The sequence below is a fragment of the Ranitomeya variabilis genome, chromosome 1 (assembly GCF_051348905.1).
Source record: "Ranitomeya variabilis isolate aRanVar5 chromosome 1, aRanVar5.hap1, whole genome shotgun sequence".
NCBI classification, from domain to species: Eukaryota; Metazoa; Chordata; class Amphibia; order Anura; family Dendrobatidae; genus Ranitomeya; species Ranitomeya variabilis.
Window position 1 is genome coordinate 502,034,871 of NC_135232.1, and position 25,292 is coordinate 502,060,162.

The following is a 25,292-nucleotide window of genomic DNA, read 5'->3' on the forward strand; positions in this document are numbered from 1 at the left end:
CGGCAGGGCTCGGAAGGGAAGGCACGCCATTTGGCTTTTTGAATGGAAAATTAGCTCCAATCATTAGCGGACACCATGTCACGTTTGGAGAGCCCCTGTGTGCCTAAACATTGGAGCTCCCTAACAAGTGACCCCATTTTGGAAACTAGACCTCCCAAGGAACTAATCTAGATGTGTGGTGAGCACTTTGAACCCCCAAGTGCTTCGCAGAAGTTTATAACGCAGAGCCGTGAAAATAATAAATGTGTTTCCTTTCCTCAAAAATATTTTTTTAGCCCAGAATTTTTTATTTTTGCAAGGGTAACAGGAGAAATTGGACCCCAAAAGTTGTTGTCCAGTTTCTCCTGAGTACGCTGATACCCCATATGTGGGGGTAAACCACTGTTTTGGCACACGTCGGGGTTCGGAAGGGAAGTAGTGACGTTTTGGAATGCAGACTTTGATGGAATGGTCTGCTGGCGTCACGTTGCATTTGCAGAGCCCCTGATGTGCCTAAACAGTAGAAACACCCCACAAGTGACCCCATTTTGGAAACTAGACCCCCCAAGGAACTTATCTAGATGTGTGATGAGCACATTCAACCCCCAAGTGCTTCACAGAAGTTTACAACGCAGAGCCGTGAAAATAAAAAATCATTTTTCTTTCCTCAAAAAAGATGTTTTAGCAAGCAATTTTTTATTTTCACAAGGGTAACAGGAGAAATTGGGCCCCAATGTTTGTTGCCCAGTTTGTTGTGAGTACAGTGATACCCCATATGTGGGGGTAAACCACTGTTTGGGCGCACGTCAGGGCTCGGAAGGGAAGTAGTGACATTTGAAATGCAGACTTTGATGGAATGGTCTGCGGGCGTCACGTTGCATTTGCAGAGCCCCTGATGTGCCTAAACAGTAGAAACACCCCACAAGTGACCCCATTTTGGAAACTAGACCCCCCAAGGAACTTATCTAGATGTGTGATGAGCACGTTCAACCCCCAAGTGCTTCACAGAAGTTTACAACGCAGAGCCGTGAAAATAAAAAATCATTCTTCTTTCCTCAAAAATTATGTCTTAGCAAGTAATTTTTTATTTTTGCAAGGGTAACAGGAGAAATTGGACCCCAACAGTTGTTGCCCAGTTTGTCCTGAGTACGCTGGTACCCCAAATGTGGGGGTAAACCACTGTTTGGGCACACGTCGGGGCTTGGAAGGGAGGGAGCACCATTTGACTTTTTGAATGCAAGATTGGCTGGAATCAATGGTGGCGCCATGTTGCGTTTGGAGACCCCTGATGTGCCTAAACAGTGGAAACCCCTCATTTCTAACTTCAACACTAACCCCAACACACCCCTAACCCTAATCCCAACTGTAGCCATAACCCTAATCCCAACCCTAACCCCAACACACCCCTAACCACAACCCTAACCCCAACACACCCGTAACCCTAATTCCAACCCTAGCCCTAATTCCAACCCTAACCCTAAGGGTATGTGCCCACGTAGCGGATTCGTGTGAGATTTTTCCGCACGACTTTTGAAAAATCTGCAAGTAAAAGGCACTGCGTTTTACCTGCGGATTTACAGCAGATTTCCAGTGTTTTTTTGTGCGGATTTCACCTGCGGATTCCTATTGAGGAACAGGTGTAAAACGCTGCGGAATCCGCACAAAGAATTGACATGCTGTGGAAAATACAACGCAGCGTTTCTGCACGGAATTTTCCGCATTATGGGCACAGCGGATTTGGTTTTCCATAGGTGTACATGGTACTGTAAACCTGATGGAAAACTGCTACGAATTCGCAGCGACCAATCCGCTGCGGATCCGCGGCCGATCCGCTGCGGATCCGCGGCCGATCCGCTGCGGATCCGCGGCCGATCCGCTGCGGATCCGCGGCCGATCCGCGGCCGATCCGCTGCGGATCCGCGGCCGATCCGCTGCGGATCCGCGGCCGATCCCCTGCGGATCCGCTGCCAAATCCGCACATGCCATAACCCTAACCCTACCCGTAACCCTAACCCTAGTTCTAACCCTAACCCTAGTGGAAAAAAAATAAAAATATATTTTCTTTATTTTATTATTGTCCCTATCTATGGGGGTGATAAAGGGGGGGGGGGTTTATTTATTATTTTTTTTATTTTGATCGCTGTGGTAGAACCTACCACAGCGATCAAAATGTACCTGAAAGGAATCTGCCGGCCGGCGGGCGTACTGAGCATGCGCCCGCCATTTTGGAAGATGGCGGCGCCCAGCGAGGAGACGGCCGGACACCGGGAGGATCGGTAAGTATGAAGGGGTGGTGGATCTGAGCACAGGGGGGGTGATCGGAGGACGGGGGGAGCGGACAGCAGGACGGGGGAGCGGGCAGGAGCACGGGGCAGCGGAGCACAGGACGGAGGGGACCGGACCACGCACCGGAGCACTGGGGGGGCGATCGGTGGGGTGGGGGGTGGTCACTTCAGGTTTTCCAGCCATGGCCGATGATATTGCAGCATCGGCCATGGCTGGATTGTAATATTTCACCAGTTTTTTAGGTGAAATATTACAAATCGCTCTGATTGGCAGTTCCACTTTCAACAGCCAATCAGAGCGATCGTAGCCACGGGGGGGTGAAGCCACCCCCCCTGGGCTGAAGCACCACTCCCCCTGTCTCTGCAGATCGGGTAAAATGGGAGTTAACCCCTTCACCCGATCTGCAGGGACGCGATCCCTCCATGACGCATACGCTGCGTCATAGGTCGGGAAGGCACAGACTTTCATGACGCAGCGTATGCGTCAAAGGTCGGGAAGGGGTTAATAGGCGCGCGCAGATCGCGATTCTGCTCGCGCCTATTGCGGGCACATGTCAGCTGTTCAAAACAGCTGACATGTCCCGGCTTTGATGTGCGCTCACCGCCGGAGCGCACATCAAAGCGGGGGTCCCGACATGTGACGTACTATACCGTCACATGTCGGGAAGGGGTTAACAACCGCAAAACAAGTGGGGACTCAAGCAACCGCGATATTAGGTGCATACCCAAGCACCCAATGCAAACTGGAGTAGCGAGCACTTGCGTTCAAAGCCAAAGATGACATATTCAATATGACAACCTAATGTTATCAAATTCGGTGTCTTAAGGTACCTTCACACTGAACAACTTAACAACGATAACGATAGCGATCCGTGACGTTGCAGCGTCCTGGATAGCGATATCGTTGTGTTTGACACGCAGCAGCGATCAAGATCCTGCTGTGACATCGTTGGTCGGCGCTAGAAGGCCAGCACCTTATTTCGTCGCTGGATCACCCGCTGACATCGCTGAGTCGGCGTGTGTGATGCGGATTCAGCGATGTCTTCACTGGTAACCAGGGCAAACATCGGGTTACTAAGCGCAGGGCCGCTCTTAGTAACCCGATGTTTACCCTGGTTACCAGTGTAAATGTAAAAAACAAACAAACACTACATACTTACATTCCGGTGTCTGTCGGGTCCCCCGGCGTCCGCTTCCCTGCACTGTGTCAGCGCCGGCCGGCCGTAAAGCAGAGCACAGCGGTGACGTCACCGCTGTGCTTTAGGGCCGGCGCTTACACAGTGCAGGGAAGCGGACGCCGGGGGACCCGGCAGACACCGGAATGTAAGTATGTAGTGTTTTTTTTTTTTTTTACATTTACACTGGTAACCAGGGAAAACATCGGGTTACTAAGAGCGGCCCTGCGCTTAGTAACCCGATGTTTACCCTGGTTACCCGGGGACTTCGGCATCGTTGGTCGCTGGAGAGCTGTCTGTGTGACAGCTCTCCAGCGACCACACAACGACGAAACAGCGACGCTGCAGCGATCGGCATCGTTGTCTATATCGCTGCAGCGTCGCTTAATGTGACGGTACCTTTACCTGTGGGATCAAAATGCTCAATATACCCCTGGATAAAATCCTTGAAGGGTCTAGTTTCCAAAATGGTGCCACTTGTGAAGGGTTTCCACTATTTAGGCACATCAGGGGCTCTACAAACATGACATGGGCGTCCACTCTCGATTGCAGCCAATTTTGCGTTCAAAAAGTCAAACGATGCTCCTTCCCTTCCAAGCCCTGCCATGTGCCCAAACAGTGGACTTCCCCCACATTTGGGGTATCGGCATACTCCGGAGAAATTGCACAACAAATTTTGGTCTCCATTTTTTCCGGTTACAATTGTGGAAATAAAAAAAGTTGGGATCTAAAGTACTTTTTTTTTGTGAAAAAGGTAAATGTTAATATTTTCCTTCCACATTGCTTCAGCTCTTGTGTTGCAACTGAAGCGTTATTAAGCTTCTTGAATGTGGTTTTGAGCATAGTGAGAGGTGCAGTTTTTAGAATGGAGTCACTTTTGGGTATTTTCTGTCATATAGGGCCTTAAAAATCACTTTAAATGTGATGTGGTCCCTAGTGATGAGCGAGTATACTCGTTGCTCAGGTTATCTCCGAGTATTTATGACTGCTCGGAGATTTAGTTTTCCTTGACTCAGCTGGATGATTTATGGCTGTTAGCCAGCCTGAGTACATGTGGGGGTTGCCTGGTTGCTAGGGAACCCCACATGTAATCAAGCTGTCTAGTAGCTGCAAATCATCTACCTGCGGCAAGGAAAACTAAATCTCCGAACACTAACAAATACTCGGAGACCACCCGAGCGTGCTCTGGAAAACCCGAGCAACGAGTACACTCGCTCATCACTATGAGGGGTGCATTCGTGCACTATTATTCGTGTAGTTTTTATTCAAAGTATTTTTTTTCTAAGTATGCAGCAGTTATAACATGGCAGAATATAACAGGCATCTCTCTTCTCTTCATACAGGTAAACATATCATTCATTCCCTGAACTGAAATATCCTGCATGTCTATTGCTCCATTCCCTGACAGCAAGCGGCTTGGATGTTAAACATATTCATTCCCTGAACTGAAATATCCTGCATGTCTATTGCTCCATTCCCTGACAGCAAGCGGCTTGGATGGTAAACATATCATTCATTCCCTGAACTGAAATATCCTGCATGTCTATTGCTCCATTCCCTGACAGCAAGCGGCTTGGATGGTATCTGAGTCATTCTATCTTCGGCATTGAATCCTGCATATATCTATATATGTTAGTCATCTTATTATGCATTTGTTTGTGTTTATAGATATTTAACTCACTTTTGCTTGTCCCTATGTAGAGAGATCACATAACTGTTTCAAAGGGGTTTATAATCCATGTAGACCTGGACATTTGTTTATCTGATCACTACATTTATTGTGTCCTGCTGTCTCAACTGAGTTAGATTGATTGGTAACGAGAGGGGGAGAAACACCCTTTGAAAGAAAAAAAAAAAAAATCTAAGAGCTAGCCTTCTATAAATGAAGACATAGCTTGGGGATGCATTCATGCACTATTATTCGTGTAGTTTTTATTCAAAGTATTTTTTTTCTAAGTATGCAGCAGTTATAACATGGCAGTTAGACAGGGCAGGAGACAGGTAAGACAATCTAAAACAATTCCCTATTCACTTGAAACAGAACAAATACACACCATATGTATCTGTATAATCTATATCCTGGCTGCTGCATTCACTCACCGCCCTTGCATAAACTCTTTAAACTCCATCCATATCGGCCCCTCTGTCCTTGCCTCTCCTATGTATAGCACTCATGCTCTGTTCACATTGCTTAACAGCGCAGATCCATTCAGTCCCACCATCCAACACAAGAGACGCTCTCACAAATCACTTAACCATCTGCTCACTCTTTCTATCCTCCTTCTCCTAGTCGCTGGAGACATCTCTCCCAACCCCGGACCCCCATGTTATAGCCAGTCAAACCTCCCAACTGCTACACTCAGAAACCCCTCTAACCTTATTAATATTCCATGCATGCCTTCTGTCTCTTTCAATTGTGCTCTTTGGAATTCTCGCTCTGTGTGTAATATACTCTCCTTCATTCATGACTTCTTCCTTTCTAATTCTCTTAATCTCCTGGCTCTTACTGAAACCTGGATCCTGCAGTCAGACACCACCGCGGCTGCTGCTCTCTCATATGGTGGACTACACTTTTCTCATACCCCAAGATCAGACAACAGAGCAGGTGGAGGCGTTGGTCTGCTCCTTTCACCCAAATGTACCTTCCAAGTTATCCCACAAGTACCCTCACTTGTATTCCCTTCCTTTGAGGTCCATGCTGTCAGACTCTACGTCCCCTTCTCCATGCGAGTGGCGGTGGTGTATCGTCCTCCTGGACCCTCTCATCAGTTCCTGGATCATTTTGCCACCTGGCTTCCACACTTTCTCTCCTGTGACACCCCCACCCTTATCATGGGTGATTTCAACATCCCCATTGCTTCTCCCCTCTCCCCATCTGCTTCTCACCTTTTATCTCTAACCTCCTCTTTCGGCCTCTCGCAGCATACTAACTCTCCAACGCATGAAGATGGAAACTCCCTTGACTTGGTCTTCTCCCGGCTTTGCTCAGTGGATGATTTCACAAACTCCCCTCTCCCGCTCTCTGACCACAACCTTCTTTCATTCTCTATCAAGAACTGCCATCCCGCTCAGGTCACCCCCACTTTCCACACTTATAGAAACATACAGGCCATTAACACCCAGAAACTTATGAAGAACTTGCAGTCCTCATTGGCCCCAATCTCCTCCATCTCATGTCCTGATTCTGCTCTGAAGCATTACAATGAAACCCTGCAAAGTGCCCTGGATGAAGCTGCTCCTCCTATACATAGAGCAACTCGAGACAGACGGCGACAACCGTGGCACACGCTGCAAACACGTTTCCTGCAGCGGTGATCCAGGTGCGCCGAACGTCTGTGGAGAAAATCTAATCTACCCGAAGATTTCATCCATTATAAGTTCATGCTAAAAACATACAACTCTGCCCTTCACCTCTCCAAACAAACCTATTTCAACACCCTCATCACCTCACTGTCCAATAACCCTAAACGTCTCTTCGACACTTTCCAGTCCCTACTCAACCCAAGAGAGCAGGCCCCAACCACAGATCTCCGCGCTGACGATCTGGCCCATTACTTCAAAGAAAAAATTGACCACATTCGACAGGAAATCATCTCCCAATCTCTTCATACCAGGCACTGTCCTCCCTCCCCCACTGCATCTAGTTCACTCTCTGACTTTGAACCAGTTACAGAAGAAGAAGTAAGCAGGCTCCTTGCATCTTCTCGCCCGACCACTTGCACCAGTGACCCCATTCTGTCACATCTCCTCCAGTCCCTTTCCCCGGCTGTCACCTCTCACCTAACAAAAATATTCAACCTTTCCCTCACTTCCGGTATTTTTCCCTCCTCATTTAAGCATGCCATCATACATCCATTACTTAAAAAACCCTCCCTCGACCAAAACTGTGCCACTAATTATAGACCTGTCTCTAATCTTCCCTTCATCTCTAAACTCCTGGAATGCCTGGTCCACTCCCATCTTACCCGCTATCTCTCATAACTCTCTTCTCGACCCTCTTCAATCTGGCTTCCGCTCTTCACACTCTACTGAAACTGCCCTCACTAAAGTCTCTAATGACCTACTAACAGCTAAATCTAATGGTCACTACTCTATGCTAATTCTCTTGGATCTTTCCGCTGCATTCGACACTGTGGATCATCAGCTCCTCCTCACTATGCTCCGCTCCATCGGCATCAAGGACACTGTTCTCTCTTGGTTCTCCTCCTATCTCTCTGACTGATCCTTCACTGTATGTTTTGCTGGTTCCTCCTCCTCTCCCCTTCCCCTTACTGTTGGGGTTCCTCAAGGATCAGTCCTAGGCCCCCTCCTCTTCTCTTTGTATACTGCCCCTATTGGACAAACAATCAGTAGCTTTGGTTTCCAGTACCATCTCTATGCTGACGACACCCAATTATACACCTCTTCTCCTGCTTTCACTCCGACCTTCTTAGAAAACACCAGTGATTGTCTTACCGCTGTCTCTAACATCATGTCCTCCCTCTATCTGAAACTGAACCTCTCAAAAACTGAACTCCTCGTGTTCTCTCCCTCTACTAACCTACCTTTTGCCTGACATTGCCATCTCCGTGTGCGGTTCCAGCATTACTCCCAAGCAACATGCCCGCTGCCTTGGGGTCATCCTTGATTCCGAGCTTTCATTCACCCCCCACATCCGATCACTGGCTCGCTCTTCTTATCTGCATCACAAAAATATTTCTAGAATTCGCCCTTTTCTTACTTTCGACTCTGCAAAAACTCTTACTGTCTCACTTATTCATTCTCGTCTGGACTACTGTAACTCTCTACTAATCGGCCTCCCTCTTACCAAACTCTCCCCGCTCCAATCTGTCCTGAATGCTGCTGCCAGGATCATATTCCTCACCAACCGTTACACCGATGCCTCTACCTTGTGCCAGTCATTACACTGGCTACCCATCCACTCCAGAATCCAGTACAAAACTACTACCCTCATCCACAATGCACTCCATGGCTCAGCACCACCCTACATCTCCTCTCTGGTCTCAGTCTACCACCCCACCCGTGCCCTCCGCTCCGCTAATGACCTCAGGTTAGCATCCTCAATAATCAGAACCTCCCATTCCCGTCTCCAAGACTTTACACGTGCTGCGCCGATTCTTTGGAATGCACTACCTAGGTTAATACGATTAATCCCCAATCCCCACAGTTTTAAGCGTGCCCTAAAAACGCATTTGTTCAGACTGGCCTACCGCCTCAACGCATTAACCTAACTATCCCTGTGTGGCCTAATAAACAAAAAAAAAAAATAATCAGGTTCCTCGCATCATGTTCTCATACACTTTATGCAGTTAATAGCACTCTGTGTCTGTACTGCTACATACTTAGGCAGTTAACTAGTTCATGCAGCTTTACATGAACACCCGAGCCTTACACTATGGCTGGTCCAAATAACTAAAGCAATTGTTAACATCAACCTCTCGTGTCTCCCCTTTTCCTCATAGTTTGTAAGCTTGTGAGCAGGGCCCTCATTCCTCCTGGTATCTGTTTTGAACTGTGATTTCTGTTATGCTGTAATGTCTATTGTCTGTACAAGTCCCCTCTATAAGTTGTAAAGCGCTGCGGAATATGTTGGCGCTATATAAATAAAATTATTATTATTATCACTAGTGGTCCCTAAAAAAAAAAAGTTTTGTAAATTTTGTTGGAAAAATGAAAAATCGCTGGTCATATTTAAACCCTTCTAACTTTTTAATAAAAAAAAAAAGAGATTTTTGTGTACTCATGTCCCCTCTCATTGGGGGACACAGGACCATGGGTGTTATGCTGCTGTCCACTAGGAGGCGACACTATGCATAATCTGAAAAAGATTAACTGTGGCTCCTCCTGTGCAGTATACACCCCTGGACGGCATCAGCCTTCTCCAGCTTTGTGCAAAAGCAGTAGGAGGAACGTAACACGAATAACATAATTATGCCTGTAAGAAGGCAACTATGTAACATGAATAACATAATTATGCCTGTAAGAAGGCAACTATGTACGAGCTCAAGAAAACAATATGAGAACTCAACAGTTACAACGGCCCGGAAAGGGCAACAGGGTGGGAGCTGTGTCCCCCAATTAGAGGCTAAGAGAAAGAGATTTTACGGTGAGTACACAAAAATTTCCTTTACTCTGTCGCCTCATTGGGGGACACAGGACCATGGGACGTCCTAAAGCAGTCACTGGGTGGGAAGCAATGGACGAATATTGTGCAGACAGGCCCCTATACTTAGGGCACCGCCGCCTGCAGGACACATCTACCCAGGCTCGCGTCCGCTGAGGACTGGGTATGAACCCTGTAGTGTTTAGTAAACGTGTGTAAGCCAGTCCAAGTGGCCGCCTTACACACTTGTTGTGCCGAAGCCTGGTGCCGAATGGCCCAGGAGGCCCCTACCGCCCGTGTAGAGTGTGCCGTAATACCGGCTGGAAGAGGAGAATTCTTAAGGCGGTAGGCCTCTTGTATGGTGGATTTGATCCACCTGGCAAAGGTAGCTTTGGAAGCTGGCAGACCCTTTTGGCCGCCTTCCGGAAGGAGGAAAAGAGAATCAGACCTCCGGAAGGACGCAGTCCTAGACACGTATATACGCAATGCCCTGACAAGGTCAAGCATATGCAGAGCCTTCTCCACTCTATGAACCGGAACCGGACAAAGGGATGGTAGTGAAATTTCCTCATTGAGGTGGAAGTCGGACACAACCTTCGGAAGGAAGGATGGGACCGTACGAAGAACTACCTTGTCCTGGTGAAAAGCCAGGAAGGGCCGTCTGCAAGAGAGTGCTGTCAGTTCAGAAACCCTGCGTAGCGAGGTGATTGCCACCAGGAAAACCACCTTCTGGGAAAGAAGGCGGAGCGGGACCTCCTTAAGGGGTTTGAAGGGTGGTTCCTGCAATGCTGTCAGGACCAGGTTGAGGTCCCACGTTTCTAGTGGTCGTCTGTAGGGGGGAACCAATCGGGAAACCCCCTGAAGGAAAGTCCTTACTTGTGGCTTGGTAGCAATGCGCCTTTGAAAAAGCACTGAGAGGGCTGACACCTGGCTCTTAAGCGAGCCCAATGACAGCCTGGCCTCCAGACCTGATTGGAGAAACCCAAGTACTTTGGGTAGGGAATAAGGGAGTGGGATCTGGCCACGAGATTCGCACCAGGTAAAGAAAGCTTTCCAGGTACGGTAATAAATCTTGGCAGACGCTGGTTTCCATGCTCTGATCATGGTTCCAATGACGTCCGTCGAGAGCCCTGCCTGGGTTAGAACCCAGGTCTCAAGGGCCACGCCGTCAAATTGAGAGCCCCTGAGTTCTGGTGGTAGAACGGGCCTTGTGATAGAAGATCGTGGCGGTCGGGGAGACGCCAGGGGGCGTCTGCTGTGAGTTGTACGATGTCGGCATACCATGTGCGTCTGGGCCAGTCCGGTGCAATTAGGATGCTTGGAACTCCCTCTTGTTTGATCTTCCTCACCACTCTGGATATCAGGGGAGAGGTGGAAAAATATACAGAAGCTGGAACTGGGTCCAGTCCTGAACCAGAGCGTCTGCTCCGAGCGACCGCGGATCGTGTGTTCTGGCCATGAAGTTGGAGACCTTGGCATTGAAGTGGGATGCCATTAGGTCCACATCCGGGGTCCCCCAGCGGAGACAGATGTTGAAAATTTTCGGGATGGAGAGACCACTCTCCCGAGTCTATTCCTTGTCGGCTGAGGAAGTCTGCTTCCCAGTTGTCCACACCCGGAATGTGGACCGCCGAAAGAACCGACCCTGTGTCCTCCGCCCAGCGGAGGATATGTGACACTTCTCGCATCGCCTGGGTACTGCGGGTCCCCCCTTGGTGATTCACATATGCCACATCCGTGGCATTGTCCGACTGTATTCTGATGCGAGAGGCTGCCAGTAAGTGATGGAAGGCCCTCAATGCCAGAAGAATGGCACGAATTTCCAGGATGTTGATGGGCATGGTCGCTTCCACTGGGGACCACTTGCCCTGTGCCCTGTGGTGTAGGTGCACCGCACCCCAACCCGTCAGGCTCGCGTCGGTGGTCAGAACCTTCCATTGACCTGTGAGAAAGGATTTCCCCTTTGCTAGCGAGGTTGGCTTGAGCCACCAGTGCAGGGACTTCCTGGTTGACGACGTTAGCTGGAACTCCCTGTCGAGAGAAAAGGGATTCCTGTCCCAGGACTTGAGAATGGCTAGTTGGAGAGGTCTGAGGTGAAACTGGGCAAATGGGACAGCTTCTATTGCTGCTGCCATCCTGCCGAGGACTCTCATGGCAAACCGGAGAGATCGAGGGGGATTGTGGAGGAGGGTGCGAACTGCTAGTCGGAGAGCAAGTGCCTTGTACTTGGGAAGGAGCACTAGACCCCTGGAGGTGTTGAATAACATTCCCAGGAAGGTCAGGGACTGACTCGGGGTTGGTGATGACTTTTGTAGGTTGATTAACCAGCCCATGCGACAGAGTATCGGTTGTGATTGAGACGCTGAGCTCGCAGTCCTTGAAGGTGGGAGCCTTGATGAGTAGATCGTCCAGGTATGGAACGACTACTATGCCTCTGGAGTGCAGGACGTCCATGGTGGCTGCCATGACCTTGGTGAACACTCTGGGAGCCGTGGCGAGTCTGAAAGGGAGAGCCACGAATTGGTAGTGGTCCTAGCCTATTGTGAACCTGAGAAACCTCTGATGGGCAGGTGCAATGGGTATATGCAGGTATGCGTCTTGTATGTCTATGGAGGCGAGATATTCTCCCTTCTCCATGGACGCAATGATGGACCGAAGGGACTCCATGCGGAAATGACGGACCCGTACATATTTGTTGAGCTGTTTTAGGTCTAGTATGGGCCGTACGCTGCCTCCTTTCTTGGGAACTACGAACAGATTTGAGTAGAACCCTCGGAAGCGGTCGGTCGTGGGTACCGGTACTATGACTCCTGCTTGAAAAAGCGAGGAGACCGCTTGGTGGTAGGCACGAGCCTTGGCTGGCGGTTTTGGGGGGACAGAGAGGAAGAATCGGTCCGGTGGGTTGGAGGTGAAGTCTATTTTGTATCCGGAAGACACTAGTTCCATGACCCATCTGTCTTCTGTAATAGGCAGCCAGACTTGATGAAAGAGCAAAAGTCGGCCGCCTACTGGTGTGGTGTCTTCCGGAGTCCGTGAGTCATGATGAGGAGAAAGTCTGAGATTTTCCTCCTCTGGACTTAGGCTGGCCTGCTTTTGACTGCCAGGTCTTGTCCGACCTTTGCATCAATCGTGAATTGTCCCTGCGTGGGGAACGGTTACGATTTTGTGCTGGACGCGAGACGGACCAGCCGGAGGAATTCCGAAAGGATCGGAATCGAGTTTGGTTACGCTTCTTGTAAGTGTGTTTAGGTTTCAGTTGGGGAAGAGAAGTACTCTTACCCCCGGTGGCGTTGAATATCATAGTGTCCAACTGTTCACCGAAAAGTCTCCCACTGAGGTAGGGGAGGTGCGTGAGGGACTTCTTTGAGGCTGCGTCCGCCAGGATACGCCGAATCGTGATGGCGTTTGATGCTATCCCCGCTATCCCTTGCTGAATCCAGAGCTGCATGGTGCATGTAGTCTGCTACAACTGCTATTTGAACCGCTTGGTCCGACAGCTCAGGAGCGGATGCTTGGAGAGCTTGTAAATTCTTTGCCCAGGCCAGAATGGCCTTGGCAGCCCAAACTGAGGCGAACGCGGGAGCCAGGGATGCCCCTGCTGCCTCGAAAATTGAACGAGCCATGCGTTCTACCTGCCGATCTGCTGCGTCCCTGAGGGTTGAGCTATCTGGCAGTGAAAGGAGGGTCTGTGCTGCTAGCCTAGAGACTGGGGGGTCCACTTCAGGTGGATCTGTCCATTCCTTGGTGTCCTTCTGTGGGAAGGGGTACCTCGCCTCCAGATATTTGCGATTAGCGAATTTTTTCTCAGGCTGTGAGAGCTGCTTTTTAAGGATCGCCTTAAACTCTGGCTGGTTAGAGAGAACCTTAGGCGGCTTCAGAGGTCCTTCAAAGGAAATCTTATGTTCTGGGGCCTCTGGTGGCGGATCAGAAATGTCCAGCACCCGATGGATGGATGAAATTATGTCCTCAACTAGCGCTGTATTGCTAGGAGGGATTGGGATCAGGGACCCCTCCGTGTCTCTGTCTGAGTCACAGTCACAGATGCCTTCCGAATCCTGTGTACCACTGAGGCGTCCCCTGCTGAGTGGGCTGGGGAGGAGGCCTTCTCTGGTCGGGGAATTGCGGAGATCTGCATTATCTGTCCTTGGAATGAGACGGTCTAGATGACCTGGAGCTATGGTGTCTCTCCCTAGAGGGGGATGACCGTGTGCTATGGGATGACGCAGATGGACTTGATCTATGGGTCCGCTTGCGTCCTGACCTAGACGTGGATGTGCCAGGGTCATCTTGTTCCTGAGTCAAGCTCTCCCTTTGCTGGGTAACGGTCATAGCCGGGGCATGACCCTGCAGAGCCTGAAGCAATGTGGAGGTTAGGTTATCTATAGACTGCGTCATAGATTGCGATATCTGAGAAGCCCATTCCGGCGTGGCATTAGACACCGAGGCATTGGCAGGGGCTTCTTGGGGCTCTGACACATTAGTTTGTATACAGTTCTGACAATGCGGGTACGTGCTACTACTGGGGAGAGCGGTCCCGCAGGCTGTGCAGAATGTATAATAGCAGTTCTGCCTGGTTCTCTTGGACCTTGAGCCCGGCATAGTGCACAGAGTGCAGAAGTGCTGCCAGCAGAGGACCTTACAGGGGTAGAGAAACCTATAGGGGAGCCTTATAGGTAATATGGATTCACAGCTGAGTAAAAAACCCAGCTGTGATCTTACCCCACCAGTGTCCCCCTAGGTCCAGCGCCGAAGATCCACAGTCCTGTGCCCCCCGGAGACTGGCTGCCTGGTCCTGGTCCTGCAGACCGGGAGATGCAGGGTTAATCTGCAGCCAAAAATGGCTGCTGAGACAGAGAGGAAAGGAGGAGAAGGGGGCGGAGAGCTGGAAAAAGGCGGCAAGGCTGTGTAAAAACGCGCCCTGTCTCGATCCACCCCCTTTATGACACTGTAGAGTGTCATATTTGTCATCCGGGGGGCGGGCCGGGGGGCGGAGAGGAGGCTCCAGGCCGGCGCGAAAGTCCGGGAGGGGGTCGGATGTGAACCGGACCCCTCCGGATTTAAAGGCAGGATGGCGGTGGGGCTATAAGTGGAAGGGGGAGCCTGGTAGGGGTCTCCCTGAGGCAGTATAGAGTTGGTGCTGCCGCAGAGACAGGGGCGCAGGGAGCCCTGTATCTGTATGTGCCATGCCTGCCTGCACTCCCGCCGGCCCCAACAGGAGCCCGCAGCTGGGCTGGGGTCCCTGGATGCAGGCGCAGTGTGCTGGCCCATTGCTGGGAGCTGTAGAATGCTGCCTGTACAGGCCCTACCTGAGGTGTCTCAACCTAATACCCCCACAGGGGGATAGGGAGGGTGCTGTTGTCACCTTCAGGGGCCTTTATCCTCGCCTCGACCTCAACCCAGAAACCAAAAGGAATTGGGGAAGGAGGGGTGGGGGGGGTCTCGACTTCGAACCAGCACCCGAGGGACTGGGGAAGGAGCAACATGGGGAATAGCCATCTCTACTTCAACTGGGCACCCCATAATAGGGGGGCCGAGGAAGGAGCCATGCCGGGAGTCTCACAGGAGACCCTCTTTTCTTCATCTGTAATCCTGTCGGAAAAAACGGAGTAAAAATCTTTTAGGTGTGCCTCCTATGCAACACTAAGCAAAAACTGGAGAAGGCTGATGCCGTCCAGGGGTGTATACTGCACAGGAGGAGCCACAGTTAGTCTTTTTCAGATTATGCATAGTGTCGCCTCCTAGTGGACAGCAGCATAACACCCATGGTCCTGTGTCCCCCAATGAGGCGACAGAGTAAATTACCGTATATACTAGAGTATAAGCCAACCTGAATATAAGCTGAGGCACCTATTTTTTACCACAAAAGACTTAGTAACTCGAGTATAAGCCTGGTATGCATGTTCCCCTCATCCCCATCCTGGTATGCATGGCCTTTCTCATCCCCATCCTGATATGCATGGCCCCCCATTAGAAAACTATTATATATATATATATATATAGCCATTTATGCTTGTAAGCAGGCGCATGGCAGGGATGTCATGCTCTGCTTACAAGCAGAGGACAGCTGCCGGAATACTTACTGCTCTCCACGCCAGGACTAGGTGTGTGGAGATCAGTGAATATTCATTGCTTTTATAGCGGGTACAGTAACCTCAGCGGCCGGGCGATCAAGTGTGCCCGTTACTAAAACGGAGTGCCTATGGGAGTGGAGAGAAGTGAATATTCATTCCCTTTTAGTAGCGAGCACACATGATACGAGAGTATATACAGTATGTTTCCAAAATTGTGCTGATGTAAAGTAGACATGTGGTAATGTCATTTATTAACCATTTTGTGACATAATGCTTTGATTTTAAGGGCACAAAAACTTAAAGTTTGAAAATTGCAACATTTTCCACATTTTTGACAAATTTTCTGTTTTTTTCCCCATAAATAAATGCAAGTCATATTGAAGAACTTTTAACACTAACATGGAGTACAATATGTCATGATAAAACAGTCTCAGAATCAGTGGGATCCATTGAAGCATACCAGAGTTATAACCACATGAAGTGACACTGGTCAGGATTGTAAAATTTGGCTTGGTCATTAACCCCTTCCCGACCTGTGACACAGCGTATGCGTCATGAAAGTCGGTGCCAATCCGACCTGTGACGCATATGCTGTGTCACAGAATGATCGCGTCCCTGCAGATCGGGTGAAGGGGTTAACTCCCATTTTACCCGATCTGCAGAGACAGGGGGAGTGGTACTTCAGCCCAGGGGGGGTGGCTTCACCCCCCCGTGGCTATGATCGCTCTGATTGGCTGTTGAAAGTGAAACTGCCAATCAGAGCGATTTGTAATATTTCACCTATGAAAATGGTGAAATATTACAATCCAGCCATGGCCGATGCTGCAATAGCATCTGCCATGGCTGGAGACCCCGATCTGCCCCCACCCCACCCCACCGATCGCCTCCCCAGTCGTCCTTTTTGCCCCGATCTCCGTTCCGCTCCCCTCCTCCCTCCTGTCGGCTCCCCCGGTCCTCCTGTCCGCTCCCCAGGTCCTCCGATCCCCCCCCCCGTGTTCCGGTCCCACCCCCCCATACTTCAGTGCGCCCGCCGAATCTGCCAGCCGGCAGATTTGTTCCTGCACATTTTGGTCGCTGTGATAAGTTCTATCACAGCGATCAAAATAAAAAAAATAGTAAATAAATCACCCCCTTTATCACCCCCATAATAAAATATAGAAAATATAATTATTTTTATTGTTTTTCCATTAGGGTTAGGGTTACGGTTAGGGGTACGGTTAGGGCTAGGGTTGCACTTAGGGTTGCACTTAGGGCTAGGGTTGCACTTAGGGTTGCACTTAGGGTTGCACCTAGGGTTGCACTTAGGGTTGCACCTAGGGTTGCACTTAGGGTTGCACCTAGGGTTGCACTTAGGGTTGCACCTAGGGTTGCACTTAGGGTTGCACCTAGGGTTGCACCTAGGGTTGCACCTAGGGTTGCACTTAGGGCTAGGGTTGCACTTAGGGCTAGGGTTGCACTTAGGGCTAGGGTTGCACTTAGGGCTAGGGTTGCACTTAGGGCTAGGGTTGCACTTAGGGCTAGGGTTGCACTTAGGGCTAGGGTTGCACTTAGGGCTAGGGTTGCACTTAGGGCTAGGGTTGCACTTAGGGCTAGGGTTGCACTTAGGGCTAGGGTTGCACTTAGGGCTAGGGTTGCACTTAGGGCTAGGGTTGCACTTAGGGCTAGGGTTGCACTTAGGGCTAGGGTTGCACTTAGGGCTAGGGTTGCACTTAGGGCTAGGGTTGCACTTAGGGCTAGGGTTGCACTTAGGGCTAGGGTTGCACTTAGGGCTAGGGTTGCACTTAGGGCTAGGGTTGCACTTAGGGCTAGGGTTGCACTTAGGGCTAGGGTTGCACTTAGGGCTAGGGTTGCACTTAGGGCTAGGGTTGCACTTAGGGCTAGGGTTGCACTTAGGGCTAGGGTTGCACTTAGGGCTAGGGTTGCACTTAGGGCTAGGGTTGCACTTAGGGCTAGGGTTGCACTTAGGGCTAGGGTTGCACTTAGGGCTAGGGTTGCACTTAGGGCTAGGGTTGCACTTAGGGCTAGGGTTGCACTTAGGGCTAGGGTTGCACTTAGGGCTAGGGTTGCACTTAGGGCTAGGGTTGCACTTAGGGCTAGGGTTGCACTTAGGGCTAGGGTTGCACTTAGGGCTAGGGTTGCACTTAGGGCTAGGGTTGCACTTAGGGCTAGGGTTGCACTTAGGGCTAGGGTTGCACTTAGGGCTAGGGTTGCACTTAGGGCTAGGGTTGCACTTAGGGCTAGGGTTGCACTTAGGGCTAGGGTTGCACTTAGGGCTAGGGTTGCACTTAGGGCTAGGGTTGCACTTAGGGCTAGGGTTGCACTTAGGGCTAGGGTTGCACTTAGGGCTAGGGTTGCACTTAGGGCTAGGGTTGCACTTAGGGCTAGGGTTGCACTTAGGGCTAGGGTTGCACTTAGGGCTAGGGTTGCACTTAGGGCTAGGGTTGCACTTAGGGCTAGGGTTGCACTTAGGGCTAGGGTTGCACTTAGGGCTAGGGTTGCACTTAGGGCTAGGGTTGCACTTAGGGCTAGGGTTGCACTTAGGGCTAGGGTTGCACTTAGGGCTAGGGTTGCACTTAGGGCTAGGGTTGCACTTAGGGCTAGGGTTGCACTTAGGGCTAGGGTTGCACTTAGGGCTAGGGTTGCACTTAGGGCTAGGGTTGCACTTAGGGCTAGGGTTGCACTTAGGGCTAGGGTTGCACTTAGGGCTAGGGTTGCACTTAGGGCTAGGGTTGCACTTAGGGCTAGGGTTGCACTTAGGGCTAGGGTTGCACTTAGGGCTAGGGTTGCACTTAGGGCTAGGGTTGCACTTAGGGCTAGGGTTGCACTTAGGGCTAGGGTTGCACTTAGGGCTAGGGTTGCACTTAGGGCTAGGGTTGCACTTAGGGCTAGGGTTGCACTTAGGGCTAGGGTTGCACTTAGGGCTAGGGTTGCACTTAGGGCTAGGGTTGCACTTAGGGCTAGGGTTGCACTTAGGGCTAGGGTTGCACTTAGGGCTAGGGTTGCACTTAGGGCTAGGGTTGCACTTAGGGCTAGGGTTGCACTTAGGGCTAGGGTTGCACTTAGGGCTAGGGTTGCACTTAGGGCTAGGGTTGCACTTAGGGCTAGGGTTGCACTTAGGGCTAGGGTTGCACTTAGGGCTAGGGTTGCACTTAGGGCTAGGGTTGCACTTAGGGCTAGGGTTGCACTTAGGGCTAGGGTTGCACTTAGGGCTAGGGTTGCACTTAGGGCTAGGGTTGCACTTAGGGCTAGGGTTGCACTTAGGGCTAGGGTTGCACTTAGGGCTAGGGTTGCACTTAGGGCTAGGGTTGCACTTAGGGCTAGGGTTGCACTTAGGGCTAGGGTTGCACTTAGGGCTAGGGTTGCACTTAGGGCTAGGGTTGCACTTAGGGCTAGGGTTGCACTTAGGGCTAGGGTTGCACTTAGGGCTAGGGTTGCACTTAGGGCTAGGGTTGCACTTAGGGCTAGGGTTGCACTTAGGGCTAGGGTTGCACTTAGGGCTAGGGTTGCACTTAGGGCTAGGGTTGCACTTAGGGCTAGGGTTGCACTTAGGGCTAGGGTTGCACTTAGGGCTAGGGTTGCACTTAGGGCTAGGGTTGCACTTAGGGCTAGGGTTGCACTTAGGGCTAGGGTTGCACTTAGGGCTAGGGTTGCACTTAGGGCTAGGGTTGCACTTAGGGCTAGGGTTGCACTTAGGGCTAGGGTTGCACTTAGGGCTAGGGTTGCACTTAGGGCTAGGGTTGCACTTAGGGCTAGGGTTGCACTTAGGGCTAGGGTTGCACTTAGGGCTAGGGTTGCACTTAGGGCTAGGGTTGCACTTAGGGCTAGGGTTGCACTTAGGGCTAGGGTTGCACTTAGGGCTAGGGTTGCACTTAGGGCTAGGGTTGCACTTAGGGCTAGGGTTGCACTTAGGGCTAGGGTTGCACTTAGGGCTAGGGTTGCACTTAGGGCTAGGGTTGCACTTAGGGCTAGGGTTGCACTTAGGGCTAGGGTTGCACTTAGGGCTAGGGTTGCACTTAGGGCTAGGGTTGCACTTAGGGCTAGGGTTGCACTTAGGGCTAGGGTTGCACTTAGGGCTAGGGTTGCACTTAGGGCTAGGGTTGCACTTAGGGCTAGGGTTGCACTTAGGGCTAGGGTTGCACTTAGGGCTAGGGTTGCACTTAGGGCTAGGGTTGCACTTAGGGCTAGGGTTGCACTTAGGGCTAGGGTTGCACTTAGGGCTAGGGTTGCACTTAGGGCTAGGGTTGCACTTAGGGCTAGGGTTGCACTTAGGGCTAGGGCTAGAATTAGGGTTAGAATTAGGGTTGGAATTAGGGTTAGAATTAGGCTATGTGCACACGGTGCGGATTTGGCTGCGGATCCGCAGCGGATTGGTCGCTGCGGATTCGTATCAGTTTTCCATCACGTTTACAGTACCACGTAAACCTATGGAAAACCAAATCCGCTGTGCCCATGGTGCGGAAAATACAGCGCGGAAACGCTGCGTTGTATTTTCCGCAGCATGTCAATTCTTTGTGCAATTTCGCAGCGTTTTACACCTGCTCCATAATAGGAATCCGCAAGTGAAATCCACACAAAAAACACTGGAAATCCGCGGTAAATCCGCAGGTAAAGCGCAGTGCGTTTTACCTGCAGATTTTTCAAAAACTGCGGAAAAATCCACACAAATCCGCAACGTGAGCACATAGCCTTAGGGTTGGAATTAGGGGTAAGACTAGGGTTAGGGGTGTGTTGGGGTTAGGGTTGTGGTTAGGGTTGGGATTAGAGTTAGGGGTGTGTTGGGGTTAGTGTTGGAGTTAGAATTGAGGGGTTTCCACTTTTTAGGCACATCAGGGGGTCTCCAAACGCGACACGGCGCCACCAGTGATTCCAGCCAATCTTGCGTTGAAAAAGTAAAATGGTGCTCTCTCCCTTCCGAGCCCCGACGTGTGCCCAAACAGTGCTTTACCCCCACATATGGGGTACCAGCGTACTCAGGAGAAACTGATCAACAACTTTTGGGGTCCAATTTCTCCTGTAACCCTTGGGAAAATAAAAAATTGCGGGCTAAAAAATTATTTTTGAGGAAAGAAAAATGATTTTTTATTTTCACAGCTCTGCGTTATAAACTTCTGTGAAGCACTTGGGGGTTCAAAGTGCTCACCACACATCTAGATAAGTTCCCTTGGGGGTTTAGTTTCCAAAATGGGGTCACTTGTGGGGAGTTTCTACTCTTTAGGCACATCAGGGGCTCTGCAAACGCAACGTGATGCCCGCAGAGCATTCCATCAAAGTCTGCATTTCAAAACGTCACTACTTCCCTTCCGAACCCCGACGTGTGCCCAAACAGTGGTTTACCCCCACATATGGGGTATCAGCGTACTCAGGAGAAACTGGACAACAACTATTGGGGTCAAATTTCCCCTGTTACCCTTGGGAAAATAAAAAATTCAGGGCTAAAAAAATTTTTTTGAGAAAAGAAAATTTATTTTTTATTTTCATGGCTCTGCGTTATAAACTTCTGTGAAGCACTTGGGGGTTCAAAGTGCTCACCACACATCTAGATTAGTTCCTTGGGAGGTCTAGTTTCCAAAATGGGGTCACTTATGGGGAAGCTCCAATGTTTAGGCACACAGGGGCTCTCCAAACGCGACATGGTGTCCGCTAATGATTGGAGCTAATTTTCCATTCAAAAAGCCAAATGGCGTGCCTTCCCTTCCAAGCCCTGCCGTGCACCCAAACAGTGGTTTACCCCCACATATGGGGTATCATCGTACTCAGGACAAACTGGACAACAACATTTGGGGTCCAATTTCTCCTGTTACCCTTGGGAAAATAAAAAATTCTGGGCTAAAAATCATTTTTGAGGAAAGAAAAATTATTTTTTATTTTCACGGCTCTGCGTTATAAACTTCTGTGAAGCACTTGTTGGTTTAAAGCTCCAATGTTTAGGCACACAGGGGCTCTCCAAACGCGACATGGTGTCCGCTAACGATTGGAGCTACTTTTCCATTCAAAAAGTCAAATGGCGCACCTTCCCTTCCGAGCCTTGCCATGCGCCCAAACAGTGGTTTACCCCCACATATGAGGTATCGGCGTACTCAGGAGAAATTGCCCAACAAATTTTAGGATCCATTTTATCCTGTCGCCCATGTGAAAATTAAAAAATTGAGGCTAAAAGAATTTTTGTGTGAAAAAAAGTACTTTTTCATTTTTACGGATCAATTTGTGAAGCACCTGAGGGTTTAAAGTGCTCACTATGCATCTAGATAAGTTCCTTGGGGGGTCTCCTTTCCAAAATGGGGTCACTTGTGGGGAAGCTCCAATGTTTAGGCACACAGGGGCTCTCCAAACGCGACATGGTGTCCGCTAAAGATTGGAGCCAATTTTTCATTCAAAAAGTCAAATGGCGCTCCTTCCCTTCCGAGTTCTGCCGTGCGCCCAAACAGTAGTTCCTAGCAAAAAAAAATGTTGTTTCCAAAATTGTGCTGATGTAAAGTAGACATGTGGGAAATGTTATTTATTAACTATTTTGTGTCACATAACTCTCTGGTTTAACGGAATAAAAATTAAAAATGTGAAAATTGCAAAATTTTCGCCAAATTTCCATTTTTTTCACAAATAAACGCAGAAATTATCGACCTAAATTTACCACTAACATGAAGCCCAATTTGTCACGAAAAAACAATCTCAGAATCGCTACGATCCGTTGAAGCGTTCCCGAGTTATTACCTCATAAAGGGACACTGGTCAGAATTGCAAAAAACGGCAAGGTCATTAAGGCCAAAATAGGCTGGGTCATGAAGGGGTTAAGGTAAAAATTGTCTCGCTCACTAAGGGGTTAAATTAAGTTGCTCTTACTTACCAAAAGTGTGTGTAGTTGGGCTGCATGGTTAGAAAAAAGCCTGGGTGACTGCTGACATAACTGACAGACTTGAGAGATCTAAAAGGAAATAAAAGAGAAAAAAAACTAAATAAAGCAGTTGTGATATGCCTAGTCTGGAAGAGTGAATACAAGACCCTGTATTTCATCCTTTACCTCTTGTAAGGCTGTGGCTTTGTGGCCCGTGACCAGACGGCACATGATTATGTGCTCCAGCAGAATTACTTGGAAGGAGGATAAGATTGGGCTGCTATCCAACACTGCAACAGAAAGGTGGAAAAGCAAATACGTTAGCTAGCCTTTGGTGCATTGCAGCAGTCTAATGGATGAACTGTAGGTTTTAACTGTAAAGAAGACACTGGCACCAAGCATGGCCAAATATTGGTATATTTTAGTCACAGAGCAAAGCCAAAGAGTTACGGGAACTAAAAAATACAATAATGAAAAAAAAAAAGCACAAGATGGTTTTGTCAATGAATGCAAAATAACTGATTTAGTGCCTAATAATCATATAAGGAGAAAAGAGGGATTTTTGGTTCTTACCGTAAAATCTCTTTCTTGGAGCCTTCATTGGGGGACACAGGTAACCATGGGTGTATGCTGCTGTAGCTAGGAGGCTGACACTATGCAAATAACGAAGTAGCTCCTCCCCGGCAGTATACACCCTCCGACAGGCACCAGGCAACTCAGTTGGTGCAAAAGCAGTAGTAGGAACAGGTAATATAAAACTCAACCTATGTACCGACCCACAACAACGGCACGTTAGCCAACACGGTACAACTTCAAGGGAGGGTGCTGTGTCCCCCAATGAAGGCTCCAAGAAAGAGATTTTACGGTAAGAACCAAAAATCCCTCTTTCTTTCTCGCTTCATTGGGGGACACAGGTAACCATGGGACGTCCAAAAGCAGTCCCTAGGGCAGGATATTCTGCCGAAACATAGAAGTTAGGTCAGCCGGTGAGAAACCGCCGCCTGCAGTATCTTCCAACCCAGGCTTGCATCTGCAGAAGCCTGAGTATGCACCTTGTAAAATTTTACAGAGGTGTGAATGGATGACCACGTTGCGGCCTTGCAAACTAGCGAGGCCAAAGCTTGGTGACGAACTGCCCAGGAAGCTCCCACAACTCGGGTAGAGTGAGCCCTCACCCCCGAAGGAGGCCGCCTGTCTTGGACACGGTATGCCTCCAGAACCGCCGAACGGATCCAACGAGCAATTGTGGACTTGGAGGCGGGGAGCCCCTTTCGACGACCTTCCGAGGCGATGAACAGAGAATCGGCCTGACGAAAGGAAGCAGTTCTGGCAAGATAGATCCGGATAGCCCTGACCACATCCAACTTGTGAAGGGATTTCTCCAAGGGATGAACCGGGGAAGGGCACAAGGAAAGGAGGACAATGTCCTCATTGATGTGAAAGGCTGAGACTATCTTTGGCAAGAAGGACGGAACTGGTCGAAGAACCACCTTGTCCTGGTGGAGGACTAGAAAGGGAGAGCGACAGGACAACGCTGCCAGTTCCGAGACTCTCCTAATCGAGGTGATGGCGACCAAGAAGGCCACTTTCCACGATAGAAGCGAGAAGGAAACGTCCTGCATAGGTCTAAAAGGTGCCCGCTGGAGGGCATCTAAGACGAGGTTGAGATCCCAAGGCTCGACAGGAGGATGATAAGAGAGAGCTATATGTGAGACCCCCTGAATAAAGGTCCTCACCTGAGGGAGGGAGGCTGTGTCTCTTTGAAAAAGGATGGACAGAGCGGAAATCTGACCCTTCAAGGTGCTATGGGAAAGACCAGAATCGAGACCCGCTTGAAGAAAACTGAGAAGGGATGGAAGGGAAAGGGTCATAGGGAACAGACCGTTGACCTCGCACCATCGGAAAAAGGCCTTCCAACATCTGTGGTAGATACGCGAGGAAGCCAGTTTCCTCGCCCTTATCATAGTCTGGATGACGCTGTGAGAAAAACCCGCGTCCTTCAGGACCGCGGCCTCAACGGCCATACCATTAAATTCAGAGACCGAGAATTCAGGTGGAAGAGGGGCCCCTGCGAAAGAAGATCAGGTAAATCCGGAAGCCTCCATGGAACGTCCGATAGCATGTTCACCAGTTCCGCGTACCAAGCCCTGCGAGGCCAATCTGGAGCTACCAAGAGCACAGGGACCCCTTCCGACTTGATCTTTTTGATGATTTTCGGGATCAAGGGGAGGGGTGGGAACAGATAGGGCATCTGGAACTGGGCCCACGAGATCACGAGAGCGTTGCATCCGACAGTCATCGGATCCCGAGATCTGGAAACGTACTGGGGAACCTTGTGGTTCGCCCGGGAGGCCATTAAGTCGACGTCTGGGACACCCCACCGCTTACAAATCTGGCTGTAGATTGAGGGAAGGAGAGACCACTCGCCCACCACGATGCCTTGGCGACTTAGAAAGTCAGCTTCCCAATTGTCCACCCCTGGGACGTGGACGGCTGAGAGAAAGGAAACGCGGCTCTCTGCCCAATGCAGAATCTTTGCCACTTCTGTCATGACTTGACTGCTGCGAGTCCCTCCCTGGTGGTTTATGTAAGCCACGGCTGCGGAGTTGTCTGACTGAACGCGGACCGGCTTTCCCGAGAGGAGGGACTGCCAGCGGACGAGGGCTAGGAAGATGGCTCGGAGTTCCAAGAGGTTGATAGGAAGACGTGCCTCTTGAATAGTCCAGCGGCCCTGGGCCGTGAGGTGGAGAAAGACCGCACTCCAACCCTGGAGACTGGCGTCAGTGGTGATGACCTGCCAGCGGGGAGGGAGAAATGACCTCCCGCGCAGAATGGAGGTGGACAGCGTCC

At 50.1% G+C, this 25,292-nt stretch overlaps 2 protein-coding genes across 2 annotated transcripts in view; one reads left to right on the forward strand and one right to left on the reverse strand.

Moving 5' to 3' along the window:
* SUGP1 (SURP and G-patch domain containing 1) overlaps positions 1-25,292 on the forward strand; it is a 230,459-nt gene that overhangs the window by 60,590 nt on the left and 144,577 nt on the right. The window lies entirely within an intron of this gene.
* The window catches only part of MAU2 (MAU2 sister chromatid cohesion factor), a 120,252-nt gene that overhangs the window by 47,622 nt on the left and 47,338 nt on the right, over positions 1-25,292 (reverse strand). The window contains exons 10-11 of the mRNA XM_077252439.1: positions 22,629-22,732; positions 22,455-22,532 (exon numbers count right to left, since the gene is read on the reverse strand). Of these exons, the coding sequence (XP_077108554.1) occupies positions 22,455-22,532; positions 22,629-22,732 (182 nt within the window). The remainder of the gene's footprint in view (positions 1-22,454; positions 22,533-22,628; positions 22,733-25,292) is intronic.